The 18,480-nt window shown below is 45.1% G+C and overlaps 1 protein-coding gene across 1 annotated transcript in view; it reads right to left on the bottom strand.

Annotated features, from left to right (window-relative positions):
* Nucleotides 1–9,231: 9,231 nt before the first annotated feature.
* The window catches only part of KCNH5 (potassium voltage-gated channel subfamily H member 5), a 160,162-nt gene continuing 150,913 nt past the window's right edge, over nucleotides 9,232–18,480 (bottom strand). The window contains exon 11 of the mRNA XM_037396078.1: nucleotides 9,232–10,919. Coding sequence (XP_037251975.1) covers nucleotides 9,972–10,919 — 948 coding nt within the window. The 3' untranslated portion in view covers nucleotides 9,232–9,971. The remainder of the gene's footprint in view (nucleotides 10,920–18,480) is intronic.

Below are 18,480 nucleotides of genomic sequence, written 5' to 3'. Positions count from 1 at the left end.
TACGCAGCCACACCTGCATGTACAAGCCCCAGCCAAGTGCTATATGCATAACAGTAAATAGGTATGTAAAGTTTATGAAGCATATCATGTCCTAATTCACGTGAGAATGGTTTGCAACACTAATGGGATTCTGTTACGCAAACTGTGCTGATAAGGCGTCGGAGCTTTAGACAGTCAGCAAGTGTATTTTTACTACTGGGATATTTTCTGGAAAAAAACATGGTGATCCTTGATCTCCACTGCACCCCCACCAGCCGCAGGTCCCTTGTGGTGTTCCATGTCCCTTACAGGGTCACCGCTTTCTTAACGGGCAAGTATTCAACAGCCAGTGACAAGCGAGGAAGGGAACAAACCTGTGCTATGACAAATACTGCAGTACCAGCTTTAGGAGCATCTTTGAATCAGTGTGAAACTAGTGGCAGGGGAAATACATTGAGGTTAGTTGTGTAATTTGCCCGTGCTAGTAAAATAGTGCCAACTATTACATTTGAGGAAACATGTTTTGCATGCAAGTTTTCTGGAAAAGCCAGTAAGCCAGTTCTGTACTCCACAGAAACAAGCCTTAGCTCCCCTTGTCTGAGTACAGGGATTTTATTGGGACAGTTGAAAGGTACATTTACAGAGTTGCTTTGCACTTTAATGTTAATGAGCCTTTTCACTGGTATCAATAAATTCTCCCGCTTATATGTTCAGCATTCCTTTGGCATGCATTGCCAGATTAATCCTTTATTGTCTTTCTGGTAGCTTGCTCAATTCCCACAAGGCAGATTTTTAAAACCCAAATCCTGCCTTATTGCTAGCTACTGCCTTTCCCACTCGATAAATTGAATTTACCACTTGATAGAATCATGCAGCTGGTGGCACTCAGCCCTTCGTTTAAGAAAAAAAAAAAAAAAAAAAAAAAAAAGAAGTGGTTGGGAAGCTACAGAGCATCAACAGGCAGCAGGAAGAGTTGGGAGGTGCCACTGCATCCTTGCACCCACAGTCCTTTTCCAAGAGCTACATCATGGGAGGACCCTGCAGAACCAAACCCCTTCTGTTACTGATTGCAGGGGAAGGACATTCACACTGATGTACTGATGACCCCAATGTGAGGAGCTCTTAACAGGCCGCAAGTGCAATGGGTTGTTGGTATTCAAAAGCTAGGTTTAAACTACTAGTTTCGGTGACATTTCAGCTCTGTAATTCTTAAGTACTGCCTGACTGAGCTTGTTTGTAATGCCAGACCTCCTAATTATACCTAAAATAAAAAAGAAAAAAAGCAGCTGTTACCAAACAGCACTTGATGCTACAAGTGAAGAAGGCAGTAATTAATCCTGCAGGGACAACAGAGGACTAATTAGAAGCCGAGCAGAAATTTTGTTTTGCTTTAGAACAAAAACAACTTTTTCCATGAGAGCTCAGGTAAGGCACCCAATTTACACACTGAACTGTGACCTCCAACTAATGGTTCTGTCAGCAGCCCCGGCTACAACTGGATTCCCAATTGATCAGCCAGAAAGTGCAGTGTCACCGCACCGCTCCTCACCTGCTTGCAATGAGCCATGCATGTCCTCTCCTGCCTCGTCAGCTGGAGGAGGTGAACACCAGCACAAAAGGGGTTTTTTCCCTAGGAAAACAAAGTGGTGACAGAGAAAAGAGGTGCAATGACTCAGGAAATTCTTCTGAAGCCAAGCCCAGGACAGGAAAGTGCCTTCATGTCCTCCACAGAATGCACAGAAATGTAGAGCAGAACCCTAGGATCTGCCCGAGGAAGCGGACTGCTACTAGCATGGCATGGCATCAGTGCAAAGTGCCATCATCAGTGCAAAGTGCCACCTGTGGTGAGGGTCACCTGCGGTGTGACGGGAGGAGGAAACAGAGGCAACAGTCCCACCTGGCAGATGCTGGACTGAGTGTGAAGCTGGTGTCTTACTTGGGTTCCTCTTCTCAAACTCCCTCATTAAAACCCACAAACACTCTGCTATTCTACAGAACACCATACTGTTCAAGATTGTACAAAAGAGCCATGAAAAAAACAACCAAAAACCCAAGGTTTGTTTAATGAAATAATGCACTGAGAATTGCAGAAGGCTTGCCCTGTTGTTCTTGTTTAATTTGGAGACTTGCTGCTAAGCCACAGATTGGGAAGGATTTTTTGAGTAACCCTCTGAGGCATCATGGATATGGAGGAGGCTACAGACTCTGGAAAAATAGCTTTCCTGTTAAATCTAACAAAGCCAGGTGTTAACCTTGGAATGTGCCTAGAAAAGCAGGGAATAAGCCTGGGAATGGGGCTGGGGCAGACTCTAGGCATGTGATGGGCCCCACGGAGGCACTCAATCCCCTGGACAAGCTCAGGCCATTTCAGCAATGGTTTCGACACACTGACAGTGAGAGGAGCTGTCTGAATCCAGCGGGGGAAAAACCATCTCCAGATCCTGCCCACTAACGCGAAAACTACTTGCCACTGCCCTTCACATGTTTCCTAGAGCCTTGGATGTGCGTGTCTGCCAAGGCGACACTGAAAACCAGCTCAAATGCTATTGATTTTTTTTTGTTGGCATTTTCAGACACTGTCATCACTTTTCACTCAGCTGGTGAAGAGGTTGGAGGAGGGAGTGGCTGTTGCCAATGCATCCATGTTAGCCCACCGCTTCCAGAAACGGCATGGTCGCTGAGACATTTTTCTCAGTGTTTGGCAGCCAGTGTGGATGTTAGCTGATGCCCAGTGAAGGGCTTCATTTATTTATATACTGTAGTTTTAGAATATGCCAAATTTCTATGGTGTCTGCTTGATGAGTATCAGCTCTTAGAAATATTTGCTATCTTGAAAATTGGCACCACATTCCTCAGTACGGTATTGAAATTGAAAACCAGAAAATAATGTAACATAACTATGAACCTTCAAATTTTACTTCATCTCTATTTGTGCTATTAAAACGTACAGAATCACCAAATGATAAAACAACATAGCTTGGCAGGGTCCTTTTGGAAATCATTTGGTCCAGCCCCCACCCCACTCAAAGCAGGGCCAGCTTCAAATGCATACATACATACATACAAGTCCATACACTGGTGCTGCACGGTTTGGATACTGTATGTCCCCTTTCAGACAGGTCTTTGGCAGGCTAGAAGAGCTTTGGCTCTCCTGAAGGCCACATTTCCCCTAAGGGCATCTATATTTGAGTATCCTCTAATGGCCCTGCCTCGTCCCACAGCCGTCACCCCAGAAAGGGCTGCCAGCTTCATCCTTAAATGCCACCTGAAGGAACAAGGAGTCTGCCAACTTCCAAATAAATAAATGATGAAAACACCAACAGCCGCTATGCAAAGACTAGTAGGTATTGACTGCAGTGGAATACTGTCACCATTTTTAGGCACCGTTCTTCACCTCCTCTCTGCCAGCTCTCCCCCCTCCCCTCCCATTGCACAGCGCAGAGTGGCCTGGGCAGCCGCCTGATGGCTGGGCACTCTCTACCTTGGAAGCGCTTCACTACAATTTTTCTCTTTGTTGAACATTTCCAAGCCTTGGCCTCTTTCCACTGCATGATGCAGCTCAGCAATAGAACTCCCAACATCCTCAATGTCCCAGAGCAGCCGCAGATCCCAAACAGATGGCAGTCTTTCACTGTCCCTAAATTGACCACTGACCCCCCTCTGTTGCCTTAGCATCGTGCATTATGATGAAGAGCATCTCAAGTGCTACGGACCTGTGAAAATGGGGGTCCATGGACTATCCTGTCACGCCACTGGGGTAAAAAGTTAAAAACTTGATCACCACAGGCGAAGAACTGAGCATCTGGTTGTTTTTATGGAGCTCCCATTAGCAGTTTAGGAGCTGAACACTGTTTGTGGCCACACGGTGAGACATTTCAGTGTTCCCTGTACAGTCATACCTGCATGAAAGTGCTTCTGTGCTGGAAAGGTGGTGAGCGGTTTCTTTGAGAGGCACCTTTTTATACAAACGAGATGAGGCTGGGAGCTCGACTTATGGGTTGGATTCACTTCATTTACCCTCCAGCAGTCTACAAATCAAGCATCTAATTCTCAAGTCATTACTCCACAGTAAATGATGACAGATTGGCACCTCCAGAGCACGATTTATCCCACCTGTCCAAAACACCCATCTTAAATGGGCCAGATCTGAGTCCCTGGTCCAAATGGGTAGGTATAGATACATATGGTGTGTTTACACATCTTCTGCAGGCAGGCAGAAGTATATTCTGCCATTGCTCAGTCTGAACCAAATCTGAACCAGGTAACATACAGTCATGACTGCAGGTGGGGGGCGAGCTGAGCCCAACCTAATACAAAGTACTTTTTACAGGGCTTTTAACTAAGGCTAATTGATGTATTCGTGGCGGACAGCCAGATATAGAGTTGGTGCACACCGATAGTCTCAGACTGTGGGCCAAGCAAGCTTACATCTCCAAGCAGAAAATAATGAAGAAATGCACTGATCTGCTTTACAGACAATGGATAAAAAGGCTGTGAGAACATTGCCCCAGATGCCTGGTTCCACCTGCCTTGCATGAGAAGGATGATTAACATAACATAATAAATTAATAGAATTTATTTATCATGGCCTGGTTAAACCCTTTCTGAATGCTTCTGTCATTTGAGTATTCAAAATCAATATAGGCCTTCTTGTCCCACTGTGCAACACAAGGTCAATTTTCTGTATGACTAAACATACCCTCAGTAAGGATGATTTTATTTTGTTAGTCATTTGTTAGATATCACAAAGCTGATTTTTGCACAATATTCTTTACGTCAGTAAGAAAATTTGCTGCTTTTCTACCAGAAATAATGTGGACTTCTTGTCTATTTTAGCTCTATTCAGCACCTTGCTTTAAAAATGTATTTAATTTTGAAATGCACTATAACATATTAAAACAAACAAAGCACGTAGAGATCATGTGATCCATTTGTACCAAAAAAATAATGGGAAAGTTATAAAAACTATTCCCAAATGTGGAAATCTAGCTGGATCAAACTCTTCCTCCCTGTAGGCTCCATGGGAAAGCACTGCTCTGGCAGCACAGACATATGTGAAAGACTGGGGCCATCCAGGAAAAATGAGTGTCAACTTTTCTATTGCCTGCCTTAAATTCCCTGAAGGATATCAGTGCTGATGCAGAATTGCCAAGAAAAATGCAAACTGCTGCTGTTTAGTGCTCCCAGCTCTCACTGCAGCTCAGGATGGGAGAGTCACAGAGCCCGAGCTGCCATGGGGAGATGCCTTTCTCTAAAAGAATCCACTCCTCAAACCCTTGGACAAGTACCTTGACAGCAGGACTATAAAGATTTATAGATCCTAGAGACCTGAAGATATGTGCTAACACAGGAGCTTCTGGTACAAAAAAAAGAACTGATACAAGCCTTTAGACACAGCCTATTAAAAACAGTAACAAAACGTGTTAAAACCCTTTTCTGTAGGAAAATGGTATTCAAACACTTTTTTTAAAAAAAATGGTAGCACTTTGGTGCCAACTCACTTAGGAAAAAAATATTTTAACAGTCTGTCCAGTTCTGACACCCAAAAACATAGGTTTGGGTTTCCTAAATGCTCAAAATACAAGTAAAAAAGTGTCAATTCATTATAATATATTCCTTTGCCTCTTCACTCCCAAATTACATATTAAACCTTTGGCTTTTTATTTTCCCTTCCAGTTTAGGATACCTTTTTCCCCCAAATGCTGCCAAGCTATTTCATGAGCACAACATCTGTTTTCTGACCCATGCAAACGATGATGTCTGTATAAGGGTCTCAGTTACTTCCAGAGCGACTGCTCATGGCTTGCAAATAGTACAACATTATTTCTGCAGCTGCCAGTTCTCTAAAATTGTCCTGGGATCCAAAATACAATACAATTACCAGATTCAACCTTCAATTCACACCTAACAGGGTTGCTTTCCATGTGGTGGTAAATGAAGACCAAATTTGAATCTAGCAATGAGCCCAAAGTTTGGTGCTGGCAGCATTGAGCCCCTACAGTTGCACTACTTCTGCAGAACAGAGAAAAGAAAAATGGGCAAAGCTTAAAGTTGTCACTTCCAGAGTCAGCTCTGCTCTAACCCCTGTCCCCTGGCAAAGACAGAAAGATGGAAAAAAGAATTTACAAATACACGTTCAGAAAAACTGAATCTTCACTAGTACAATTAATTCTTTTCCGCAATTATCCTGAAGTGCTGTTCTAGCTCGTCTATGTAATGTTACACAAAAAAAGCTATTAAAGGTACTCTAGTTCATTTGCTTTGGAAAGTGTTTACTTTTCTGTACACATTTTATTTCTATTCCAAAGTCCAGAAAGACAAAATCCACTTGTGTGCAGATAAAACGCTTTGAACACACAAAGCACACGTGCTAAGAATACTGTCACCAGCATGTGGCAGGAACATCTGTGCAATGTACAGCTCTTCCAGGAAAGGAAAGCATACAGCCGAGAGGTCCCTCCACAAGCAAGTAGCTGCTTGAGAACTGGCTTGGGTGGAAGAGACACCTTTGTGTCCTTATTGCACTTAATGACTACAGGTGGCTGCTTTCAGTCAAGCCTGAACTACAAGACTATGACTCACTCATGCTTCTTTAACTGCAAAGGCATGCCCCAGCTGGCTGCACGCTCGACTGCAACATGCAAAACCACGAGGGGACAGGAAAGCTGAACCAATGCCCCAGTAACCACTCCATGAAACAACGTGCAATGCTCCAATCATGAAATTTTGGAGGCAAAGAGCTTCAGAATTGTCCAAGCCAAATTTGGAGAGCAATGGCTACCAGCGCCAATCCTGCAAATTGGTCCTCTGGCTGCAGTCCAGCGCACAGGGCACGGGCCAGCCCACCAGCAGCCTGCCTCTACGTTTGCAAGGTACCCATCAGGCTACTGCCTCGTACAAGGTACAGGCTGGCTCCACGGAACTTCCAATGGATGACAGTGGAATATCAGAGTCTAAGCAGCACTAGAAGTGGACCTGGAAACACCGTATTTGTTTCATGAACTTGGTATTTTTACACTATTTATAGCTTTTAGCCACTACACATTTTAACCAGTCGAGTTGCACTTGAACTGTAATAGACATTCCGGGCTCAAACAATTTTCATGGTCAGATTAATCCTATTACATGTTCTCTCACAATAAAGTGGCACAAAGTTACACCTGACTTACAAGATAAACCTAAATAGAGATCCCTTTGCATGCCATGCAGTTCTATCTAGAACTAGTATCAGTTACAGAGAAAGAAAAGAAGTCCTTCACAAAGGCAGAGGAATGCCATTAAGGCTAAAGCTTTCTAACAAAGTCACCCCCGTTACCCTGCTGGCTCTTTTGCAGCATCACATCACAGCAAATCCATGCATTCAAAGAACTTTACCAAAATCTGCACCCCAGACAGCCTGCATGACTCAGCTATTCACTGGGCAGCTCCGGGTAGTTGCTGTCTTAATCAGCAATCCAGGTCAGGCAAGAATATTCAAAGCCTGGCACTGAAATTGTACCCACGTCTGTACATACTCCAGCAGCCTGCGGCAACCCTGTAACTCCCTAACCCCATAACCCCCCCTATTCCTTCAGAGTCCCAGGGTGGGATTTAGAGTAGGACCTTGAAGGTCCTGCTGCTTTGCAAGTGCAGTTTGTCCTTGCAGACCAAAGCGTGGTTGCAAAGTTACAGATTTGCACTTGTGCCAGAACAGCAGCTGCAGAACACAGCTGAAACTTCTGACAGCAGCCACTGCAGCTGTGGAAAAATAGAATGAGCAGGCAGCCTAACCACCAGCCTTTGGGAAGAGCTGTGCCTTTTGGTGGCTTTTTATCCTTCCCACCCCCCATCAATAATTTCCTAAAGAAAGGAACTGGAGGAGGGGCAGCAACAGGATAGAAAGGAAACAACAAATGAGAAAGACCATCACCTTCCCGAACCCCGCTGCGAACTGACACAACAGAAGCAATGACTTCTTTGGCTTGCTTATAAACTTTTAGGGGCTTACAGGTTTGGCTTTCACAGTAGAAGACAGGTTCACCCTAAGATGCAGGTTCTTAACTGTCCCTACTGCAAATGATGGTTTGTTTTGTTCATTTGTTTGGCATTTTTTTAGTTTTTCAGGAAGTGATTTAGTTCAGTTTAGTTTCCTAATGTTAAGTAATGGAGCTGGTATTGGTGGCTGGTAAGGATGCCGACTAATTATAAACATATCTTTTATTTACCTGATTGATAGTGATGCCTTGTGGTATATACTGTTTTACTCCAGGCACTTCTGAAAATATAGGATCTTGATGCAAGAGGACTTAAACAGTGTGGAGCAGAAATCCTTCTCTGAAGGAGCCGTTGCACTCTGCTGGGCTGCCCTCAAGCTGTACTGGTAAACAGCTCTGAAGATGTGATGACCATTTCTGCTGTGCATCACATGTACCTGGATTCAAAACCAGTGCAAACAGAGAGGGGGAAAAAAAACCAACAAAAAACATCCCACTCAGGTGCAGACTCAGGCAGAGTCCAAAACTTCAGCTCCAAACAGGAGAACAAACAGGATCCAGTGCAAAAGCCTGCCCTGCTGCAGCCCTGCGAAGCCAGCAGCGCCATGTCAAGGGTGATGCTCCAGCCTAGGAGGTGGAGATGGAGTCTGAGCAAGGTCCAAGACTAGGAGATGCTGATGGGGGCCAGCTAAGAGGAGGGTCAGAGCATCTGACACAGACCTAAAGGACTCAATACATGTGCCTGCTCTTGAAGCGTGCCCCTGCCATGCACTGGAACCTTCCACAAGTCCAAGACAAGAGCAGTGGGCAGCACCCTAGGGAGGACTTCATCTTCCCCACACTTCCCCACCACTCTCTCACACAAACACTATCATCCAGGTGCCTCGGACTAAAGGGAATTTCATCCTGACCAGTTATTTTCTTTCTCAAAGGCAGCTGCAGACGGATAACTGTCCTCAGAAAAGAGAGTAGAGGGGAATTAACTGCAGCCTTTTACCTTCAGGCTTTCAAACCTGCTCACGTGGTTCCCGAGGATCCTAAGATTGCTCTCTCCCTTGCTTATGCAAAGTCTTTCTGCCAGAGGCAATGTGGGGGACAGCAGGAGAGCAACCTCAGCCCTACACAAACGGGACATCTTAATGAAGATACTGACAGAACCAGACACCATCGCTGAGTGCTGCAAAGAGAATCTACATAATGTTACTCTAACAGTTCAGTAAAAATGGCATCAGTAAAAGGAGGCTTTCAAGAAAGAAGTTACCCCCAAACACTCAGGGAGTGCAGCTAACGGAGTTTCTGTTAGTTTCATTTTGTTACATAAATCACCGTTATTATTTCTTACTTATGATGTTAAAAGAGCAGGAGAATACTTGAAATAAAAGGCTGTGCATGCACCATACCCACATGAATAAATTCCAGTGATCCCCCCCAGCACCAGACATGGTGCACTTCCCTGGCCACGGAGCTGAGCCCTCCCCTTTAGGAGGAGTAAGGGAATTTATCACCAAATATACAGTATATTGTAATGGAACGAATCCAGGAAACAATACTAATTGGAGTCTGAATGCGTCCTCCATGTCACGTTAATCTACTGCTTAACTCGGCAGAAAAGACAGTGAGGAAATAAAAGCTCAATTCACCCAGCCTGAGATCAAAACTGTCATGGCAATATTGGCAGGTTAGACCCTGATTCTTTAAATAGTACATTGCCTTTGTTAAACAAAAGTCATTCTTTTATTACATAATAGAGATTATAAATAAATGTAAAGTGTGCATGCAGTCAACTGCATATTATACAAGCAATATCTATGTTAATAATTGTTTTCTTTGGCAGGCCAGAATCCAGCTGGACATGCAATATTTACATATCAAAACCCTTGGTGTGTTCAAGTCATATTGGATGCAAGTGAAAATATATATGTATATATATTTACTGTATACACACACACATATATATGTATAAAGGTATATATACACCGCTGCATATATACTGTATACATATATACACACAGGTATATGCTAAAAGTGGATTTCATCTTTTTCTGATTCAGGTGATGCAGGCCTTGAAACACTAAAAATATCCTGACAGGGTATCTGGGGGTGCCGCTGGGGTGATAAATGAGACTTGGGGGAAGAGATCTGGGGTACGTTCTTTTCAGACAATATTTTTAAAATTTCTGCCACCTGCTTCTCAAGGGCAGCCATCCTGCTGCTTAGCAGCTGGATATCTTCTTTGAGTTCGTGCTTGACTTCCTGCAGCGTGGTTTGTAAGGCCTGCTCAGGAATAGGGTAGAAAGGATGCCTAGCGTCAGCCTGAATGGGGCTGTGCTCCAGGGGGCTGCGAGTCTCACCGGCTTTATCCAAGCGAAGGTCACTTTTTGTTATTCCACTGTCACAAGAGTCTGTTTTCCTCAGTGGGTTTTTATTTACACTGTTCTCCGAGTCATTGCACTTGGGGTCATCAGAGAGCAACCCCATGGACTCAGCCTTCGTGACGTTGTTCCAGTCCTCCTTCTTCTCCTCATGGGTCCCCATGGTGTTCTTCAGTCGAAGCCACCCTTTCCCATTCCCGTTTTTCATTCGCATCGGACTGTTTACTTTGAGACATTTTTGGTCTCCATTTCCATTTGGCTTGAGCTCCATAGCATCCCTGTTGTTCTGCTTCACAGCCTCACTGGTTTTCATGTATGCCAGAGACGTCTGGATGGGGGTGATCTGAGACACGGTGACCACGCTGGTGCCTGTGATGGAGGCCCCATTCTGCACGCCCCGGCTTTCCACCTGAAGCTGGTTCCTTTCTGGGTCAATGTGGGCTGAGCCTTGATTACGCATCTCCTTTTGCTGTTTGAATTTCTGAAAGAGTTTCCGCACAGGGTGGTCCACAGGGATGCTCAGTGTCACCTCGTTCTTCTGGCGCAGGCGCTCCTCTTCTTCTTTCTTAACATCGCTGATCTTTCGGAAGATGATCTATGGGGCATAAATCCACAACAGAGTCAGTACACAAAAGAAATTGCGTATGGCAAACAGTAATGGGAGATGAGGAAACAGTATGGAGAGAACAGCCATTTCTCCTTCCTTTCTATCTTGATTTCTTGTAGTGAATTCACATGGAGCTGATCACGACACAGTAACCTCAGATATATGCCACAGCATAGGTAGGGTACATATAGAGAGAATCATAACATCATAGAATCATTTAGGTTGGGAAAGACCTTTAAGATCATCAAGTCCAACTGTCAACCCACAGACACACTTTCTTAAAAGTATAAAAGGTTTCACCTTTATTTTTGATGCAGAAGATAGAGCCTTGAAGAACTAAAAACATCCCAGCACCAAGAGAAGGAAAGAAACAGAATAAAGAGAAGCAAGCAAGTAAGCAAGAACCCAGATACTGTGATACCTATCTACCCATTACTCACACTCATACCTGCTCCATCACTATCTTTAGTACAGATCAAAAGGGAACAGTAATTCAGTGGAGACTACACAGCTACAAGTTAATTCAATGTACATACCCTTCCAGAGACTGGAAAATCCAAGTGTACTTACCACTTTCTAGCTGTGCTTATTGCTGCTAGTTTTTTAGGAGTGGCTGGAGGGTGCAATTAGGTTCCCCATGTACCATGTTGGGTGGCTTCACGCAGCAACATGAGCATTTCCTGGAGAGTTTATATGGCTAGTATGTGTGGGTGTACTGGGAGCATCATGAAGAAGCACCATAACAAGCGGGTGTGACTATAAACCCCAGCACGATCCACCATTCTGTGCCACCATGCCAGTTCATGCCACAGTTATTTGACCCTGCAGCATCTCTCAGGCCTCTAAGCGAAAAGGAATCTGAGCCTCAAGCTGTGGTAGGATGCACAGAGTAAAAACCTTGCTGTGGATTTTATGCATCTTACTCATACAAAATTATTTTTTTTTAGGTTCATCCAGTTTTCTGGAGTGTGGGACTGAGACACATTAGGGAAACTTGTTCTCTGGATGACGATACTGAAGTGAAAACAGCATGTGATCAAATGCAAATACACACTGTGTAGGGATAGTGTTGGTAAGAAAAGTAATAGCAAGCCCCTGTAACACATGAACAAAATCTGTGACAGTCAGATGTAGGTTTTGAAGTATCCATTTGAGTATCCGTATTTTGGTACCTATTTACTTTCTATAAAAAGGCTTCTCACACCTGTCCATATTTGCAAAGTAATAGTTGCTTTCAAGTTTCACATCTTCAGAAGCCAGAGAGGAGTGCCACGATGGCTACAGCTCCTTCCCTGCGTGAATCTGGGATGGGCTGGACCTCAAAGCTTCATTAGAGAGCTTTCAAACACAGTAAATACATCCTTGTGTGCTGCTGATAGATCTAGCCATTTATAATAATTTGGAAAGTTAACATGTTTATTAGAAGCCCAGTTTAATAACAAAACAAAACAAAGAAAGAAACATGGAGGATACTTTCATCTGACTCCTCTGACCTAGATGCAGCGGCACATACACTCATTTGGAAGCTCCCCTTCATCAGCACCTCCCCTCATGGAGCAACTCTCTCTCAGCCAAGCCACTGAGCACAGCGAATAAACGCAAGAGAAGCTGCACTTGATTCAAAAATAAGTAATTGCATTTAATTGAAGCCACGCTCCCTAAATGAAGATTTGGAAGGTGGGTTGTGTTATTTTGTTTGTGCCTTCCTTTCCCTGGAGAGCAGCGCGGCACCTCTGGCAGATGATGCAATGCTGAAAGCAACCAGCTGCAAGGATGTGCCCCCAAGCCCCACTTCAGAGAAGATGGCTGGCTCCTCCGCTGGTCTCCCTGTCTGCCTGTGCTGTTCTGCCTGGTGCTGAGCCAGGCCAGCGTGGCTGGGTCCCTGAAAACATCTGGTGGGGGTGGGGGAAACATCCTCTGCCCAATGTTTCCGTGCGGTCTGGCCATGACCCTACTGCTTGAGCCCCCCCTTCCCCTGCCAGCGTGTGCCTGGTGGCCGGAGGCAGGTGGGGATGCTGCAAGGCAGCACTAAACGTGTGGGCAGGAGAGGCATGAGGTAACTTTGACAGCTTCTGTCCTGCCAGCTGTTTATAAAGACCAGAACAACAACAATCTCAGCACCGGTTTTTGATTCCTCTCCAAACACTTGCACATCACTGAAAACTACCATCACCTCCCTCTCCCCCCCCCCCCCCCCCCCCCGCCTACCCTTGTTCTTTCATTTCTCCCTTTTCTCCTCTCAGTTCAAAACCTCTCCAGCCAGAGGTTATCTTCCTGCCAGAATATAGTTATCCATGACTGCTCCTGCCTTCTGGAGAAGAAAAGCCAAGACTTAGCTAATTTGACACCACCTGTACCTCACACTCCCAACGTGGGCCCTTCTGAAAGCCAGGAAATCACTCGTGGTTTTTCCTGCCCCAGAACCACCTGGCCAGACACCACCCAGACGAGCTGAGCCCAGCAGCATGGTAATCGGAGCCTGAGCGCTGCCGTGTCTCAGCACGGGGCCAGGGCTTTGGGGAAAGCTGAACGCATCTCTGCTACAGGGCTGGGCAGCCGAGATGATGAACGCCACCAGACGTGCTGTGCACATCTGCTCTGGCTGAGTGAGACCAAGAACCCAGTAACTACTCACAGTTATGGGCTTTCTCCGCACTTTACGCCCATGCAGTGAAGACACTCCCAAAGTGCTACTGTCACCTCCCCAGGAGGAGATGTTCCTTCACCCTCTGGTAGGATGCAGGCTGAAGCCTGGCAGAAAAATCTTTTCCTCTTTCCCTGCTTGGGACAGAAAGTGATACACCCTGCAATGATTACGGGCAGTTCCTTCAAAGAAGCAAGCCTGCTGCACTCTGAATTAGCACAGAAAATGCCCAGGGACTCAGAAATCCAAGGTCTGGCTGGGAGTTAAGGATTCAGGGCTGATCTGCCTTGGTGGAGCTACACTTCCAAGGGAGCAAAGGTGGGCCGACCCTCCCCTTGGCTTTCTCATGTAAGCTGTATTTGTTCATAGCTGTTTGCTATTTCCTTTTCCACTCTGAAATGCATAACCAAGCAGACCCTCATATCCCAGCTGGCACTGTGAGATTATAACACTTTGGAGGCTGGGGTCTTGGTCCTGATTCACCCACTGCACTACTCTTTCACCGTGAGGAAATCATTTCACCCCTGTGTCACCCCACGGAGACAGTCCCCTCTGCAGGGTGTCCACCCGCCACCAAGGGAGCACTACAACTAGCACAGCAAGGATCCAGTCTCAGTCAGGACTACCTGGTATCATCAGAATGTGCACAAGTAAAAGAAAAGAAAGGTCCTCTTGTACAGACAAAGAATTGAGGGGTGGGGTGGGGGAAAAAGAGATGTGAATTCCAGCAAAAATAGTTTTTTTCATTGCCAATTTTTTCCATATTCGCAATTTTTCCATGTGGTTGGATCTAATCCACTTCCACAGTGTTTCAACCTAAGCCAGAATAGGATTAAATGCGTTTACATGGAGACTTAATTATGTCTAATAACTATTACTGGATATTTTTCTCTATAAATAAGAACAGAAAAACACCTCATGCGACCTGACGTTCCTCAGCAAACTGGGAGAGGCTTATTGTGAAATCTGAAATTGGATGAGCTATTTCAGTTATCCCTAGTCCTTTTCAGAGATGTTACACATAGGCTTGTCCAAACGTATGTCCCAGGAATAGACACAAACCCCAAAGGATTTAATCAGAAGAAACTGAATTAACTTGTGTGTATAGCACATTTCAAGGAGTAAAGAGTTTTCTTCAGGGCCACAATACTGAATTGTCTCATGACAAGTGCTAAATTCATTAATGTGACGGAGATTCAGTGTAGGACTTCACTACCTTTACAGATGGGACTGTGCAAGACTGCGCCATGCAACATAAATCCTTCCTTGCTTTTCATGTATTTATTTCGGGAAGGAAAGGGATTGGAGGTGACATTAATTATTGAGCTGGGAAAGGTTAAACAGAAGTTAACTGATGGCCAGCCCTGGGTGATGTACAAGGCAGGCACAGAAGACACAACCGCAAATTGAGATTCTCCATGTGATGTTACCCCCAGCCTCCATCCCCTCCATACAGAGAGGTAACTTACCGTGACTGTGAACTCAGCCCAGTGCTGCTTCCAAAGAGGGACCTTACCAAAGGTACTGGCAGTGGGTACATTACTGCTGGAGCAGCTCCTCTGAGGTGCCAGCTTGTATAACCAAACCAAAGCCAAGTGTAGAGAACGGCAGCAGCAATGAGAGGTTGGGGAGCAAGCTCAAGGCTGAGATACACACAAGTTCTCCCATCTACCACTGAAATAACCAGTAAAGCTGTGACCTTTCCAGGTGCTTTGAAATGCATCCCTTCTCTGCTGCCTTTTTTTGTATGAGTACTGTGAAAATCATCCCTTCATTACTTTGCTCCATTCACACATATCCCTTAGTAAGTGATTCCAAGGAAGGTATGTGAACAGATTGAGAAAAATGGTAAAAGTCTTGAGGAATTACAGTTAAGTTCATAGAAGTGGCAAATATTTGACCAGAGGTCATCCTGTCCCATTCATAGAACATCCCATGCTGTTGTTAATGGCGTTCGATATGCACCTGCCCCCCATCACAGAAACAGAAATCCACAGAAACAGGTAACAGTATAGCAAAAGGGCACACAGTTGTCATGGTGATGAATACGGTGAGTGTACGCAGAGTGAGAGAGAGGGAAAGTCACATAAGGCCATCAATGTAAAGATTTTCACAGTGACTAATAAACTCTGGGTGCCCAAGCTGTGGCATCCTACAAACGTGGTGATGGGCAAGGGATGCTGGAGTCCTGCATCAAGGGGAGAGAGACCCTGTCGTGGGAGAACTGGCTTGACTCAGCTCACTGGGCACTTCTGCAGTGCCAAAAACTGGAACAGAAAGCAAATACGTTTAGTCCCCACAGATACATACATCCATGTAGAGCAGAAGGAGGAACCCTGCCATGAGGCTGGATTGGGGCTGCAATCCGTAACTGACAGGTCACAGTCATTAATGCACAGGCTAGGCTGATGTGGATGGTGGTCACCTCTCAAAAATTTGTTCCAGAGGTAACTATCTTGTCTGTATCTACGTCTTGTAGAAGCCCCATGTCCCTTGCATCTGATTACTCACAATCCAATGTATTTGTCCAGATCTCTGTATTTTTGCTCCCATTTAATACGGGAACATCCTAGAAGGCACCTTAATTCAGTATTGTGGCCCTGAAGACAACTACTTACTGTTCCCCTCCCCAGAAGCACTGAAAATGAAATAGGTCCTTTTTTTTCAGAAATAGGAGAGCTGTCTTCCATCCCCTCCTTGGCCTGAAATGATTCAAGGTGAGTCCTTTGCACAAGCTCAGCTGAAGCTGGCAAATAGATTTTAAAGTTTTTGATGATATAACCAATACCAGACAAATACAGCAATCGCATATACCTCATTTTCTTCAGAAACAAAGCTACAAAGACCCCAACAAACACAACTGAAAATAATAAGGAAACCTTAAGTCATGCCTAGGCTGCACAACATAAAACAAACTTTTGTAAAGATGATTGCAAAAAATACTATTAATTTTCACATCTTGGAGTGCATTGTAGAAAAGTAATGGACATTTTTCTCATGCTAATGAGGGAGGTGAATTTTGTACCAGATCCAGGATTTAGACACAGGATGCCCCAACCCATGTGGTGCTCAGACAGGTGTGCTATTTTCCTGCTTCTAAGAATAAACTGCAAAAAATACCCAGTTTCCAGACCACAGACACTCAGAACAGGGTTTACCTACACAGCCTGTGTCTGCATCTGAACTCATCCTCCAGGAGCCTTGCACAGTCAAGGGAGACAAAAAGGCACTTGGAGGGTGTGAGTCATTTCACCTGCAGCTAGATGTTAAAACGGGCCAGACAAGCTGTACCCTGACATGCCTGTTTGTCTCCAGTGTGTCCATACAGGGAGCTTTGTACATGTTGCTGGGATGCAGACATCCTCCGAGTGATAGTGGGTAAGTATTACCAAACCCTTGCCTCTAGCAGTGCAAATGTCACAGTTTGGTGCAGATGGTGTAAAAAACCTTCCTGCAAAGCTCTTCTCTGTGCATGTGTGTGTACCATCCCCTGATGCTATTTTTATTTCCCCCCAGCGTGCTGGGGTATTGCCAGTTCCTGGCTGGGATACATTCCCCACCCAGCCTCAGAGACCAGCCAGTCCTTCCAGATAAACACTATTATTTTAAAAGCTGCAGAGGGAGGACGAGGGACAACTGCACAGAAGACCATGCCAAACTGGTGGGTCCAAGTAAGAGCTTGTGAAAAAAATAGACATTTTGCCTGCAGGGAGCAATCGGATGAACCACTAATCGGGAAGGGAACTGAGCTGGTCTCCCCACAGCAGTTAGGAAATTGGAGCCTACCTGGGATGGCTGTGGCTGCTCCCGTACAAGCATCCTTTGGCACTGCAAATCTCATCCAGCTCCCAGATGCTGCAAGGCAGGTCCTGCTGGGATCTCTCCCACCGCTGGCACTGTGCGCTGCTAAGAACTGTCACCACCAGCAAACCCTTCCCAGGCCATTGCTTTGATGTGCTCAGATGAGTCTAGGATGCTTCAGCCCTCAATCCTTGAGGACTAGTCCTCTGCAGGAGCCTTGAGTTCTCAAAACAGGACATTTCTGGTACCCTCTTTTTTGATAGTCTGAAAACTAGGCCAGTCAAGCCCAATTTTTCACATGTAACCTTTGGTAAACAGGCTTGCTCCAAAACTGAAGTGTTTTTTTAAATCTAGGCAGGTCACAGAGAACATGATTCACTATTAATACTTGACGTTAAAGTGGTTTTAAACCTTATTTTTTCAGATATTAAATATCCTTTTAAAAATAACTTTTAAGATGCTAACAAATCTCCCTTTTTATTTACATGAAATAAAACGTGCTTAACTTTAAAATATTAAACTACTGCAAGAATGAAGAGAAATGAATAGGAAATTACCTTAGGCAAGCCCTTTTTGCAATTAGGCAGAAAGTGGAGCCCCTGGGCTAGCGGAGCTGTGACATGCAGTTCAGTCTAACAGAGCCGCCACCGGCCATCTGTATTTGTCCTTTGCCTGAGAGTCCAGCCCATGAGCCTCACAGCGTGCCAGAGAAACCTGAACCACTGGTGTAACACCAGCCTTCCTTGGGATAGATGCAAGAAGCCACTGCCATGCACTGTGGATGGTCCCACTGTGTCTGAACTGATTCCCTGCCTTCAAAACCTGTTTGGTTGCAGGTTTACTCGCCTACCACAAAAAGATGCAATTCCAGCTCTTAACCCCAAGGAAGAGTTTGGAGTAATGCCTCCTCCTAGGTCAGGGCATGGCAAGGAAGTAGGAGCAGACAGCTCAGATGTGAAAAGCAAGGCAGCAAGACCAGCAAACACCAGTAAGGAGCACTGGCTCCAGCACAGCTTCCATTAACAGCTTTTTGGTACGGCTCTGCATGAGCGCAGCCTCTGACTGTGGCGTCCTGTGCTGGCAGCAGTCTCTGCAACTGAGAAG

This window comes from Falco rusticolus, chromosome 7, assembly GCF_015220075.1.
Source record: "Falco rusticolus isolate bFalRus1 chromosome 7, bFalRus1.pri, whole genome shotgun sequence".
Taxonomy (NCBI): Eukaryota; Metazoa; Chordata; class Aves; order Falconiformes; family Falconidae; genus Falco; species Falco rusticolus.
Note: the sequence above shows the minus strand (reverse complement) of the source record. Positions and strands in the feature narration are given on the sequence as shown.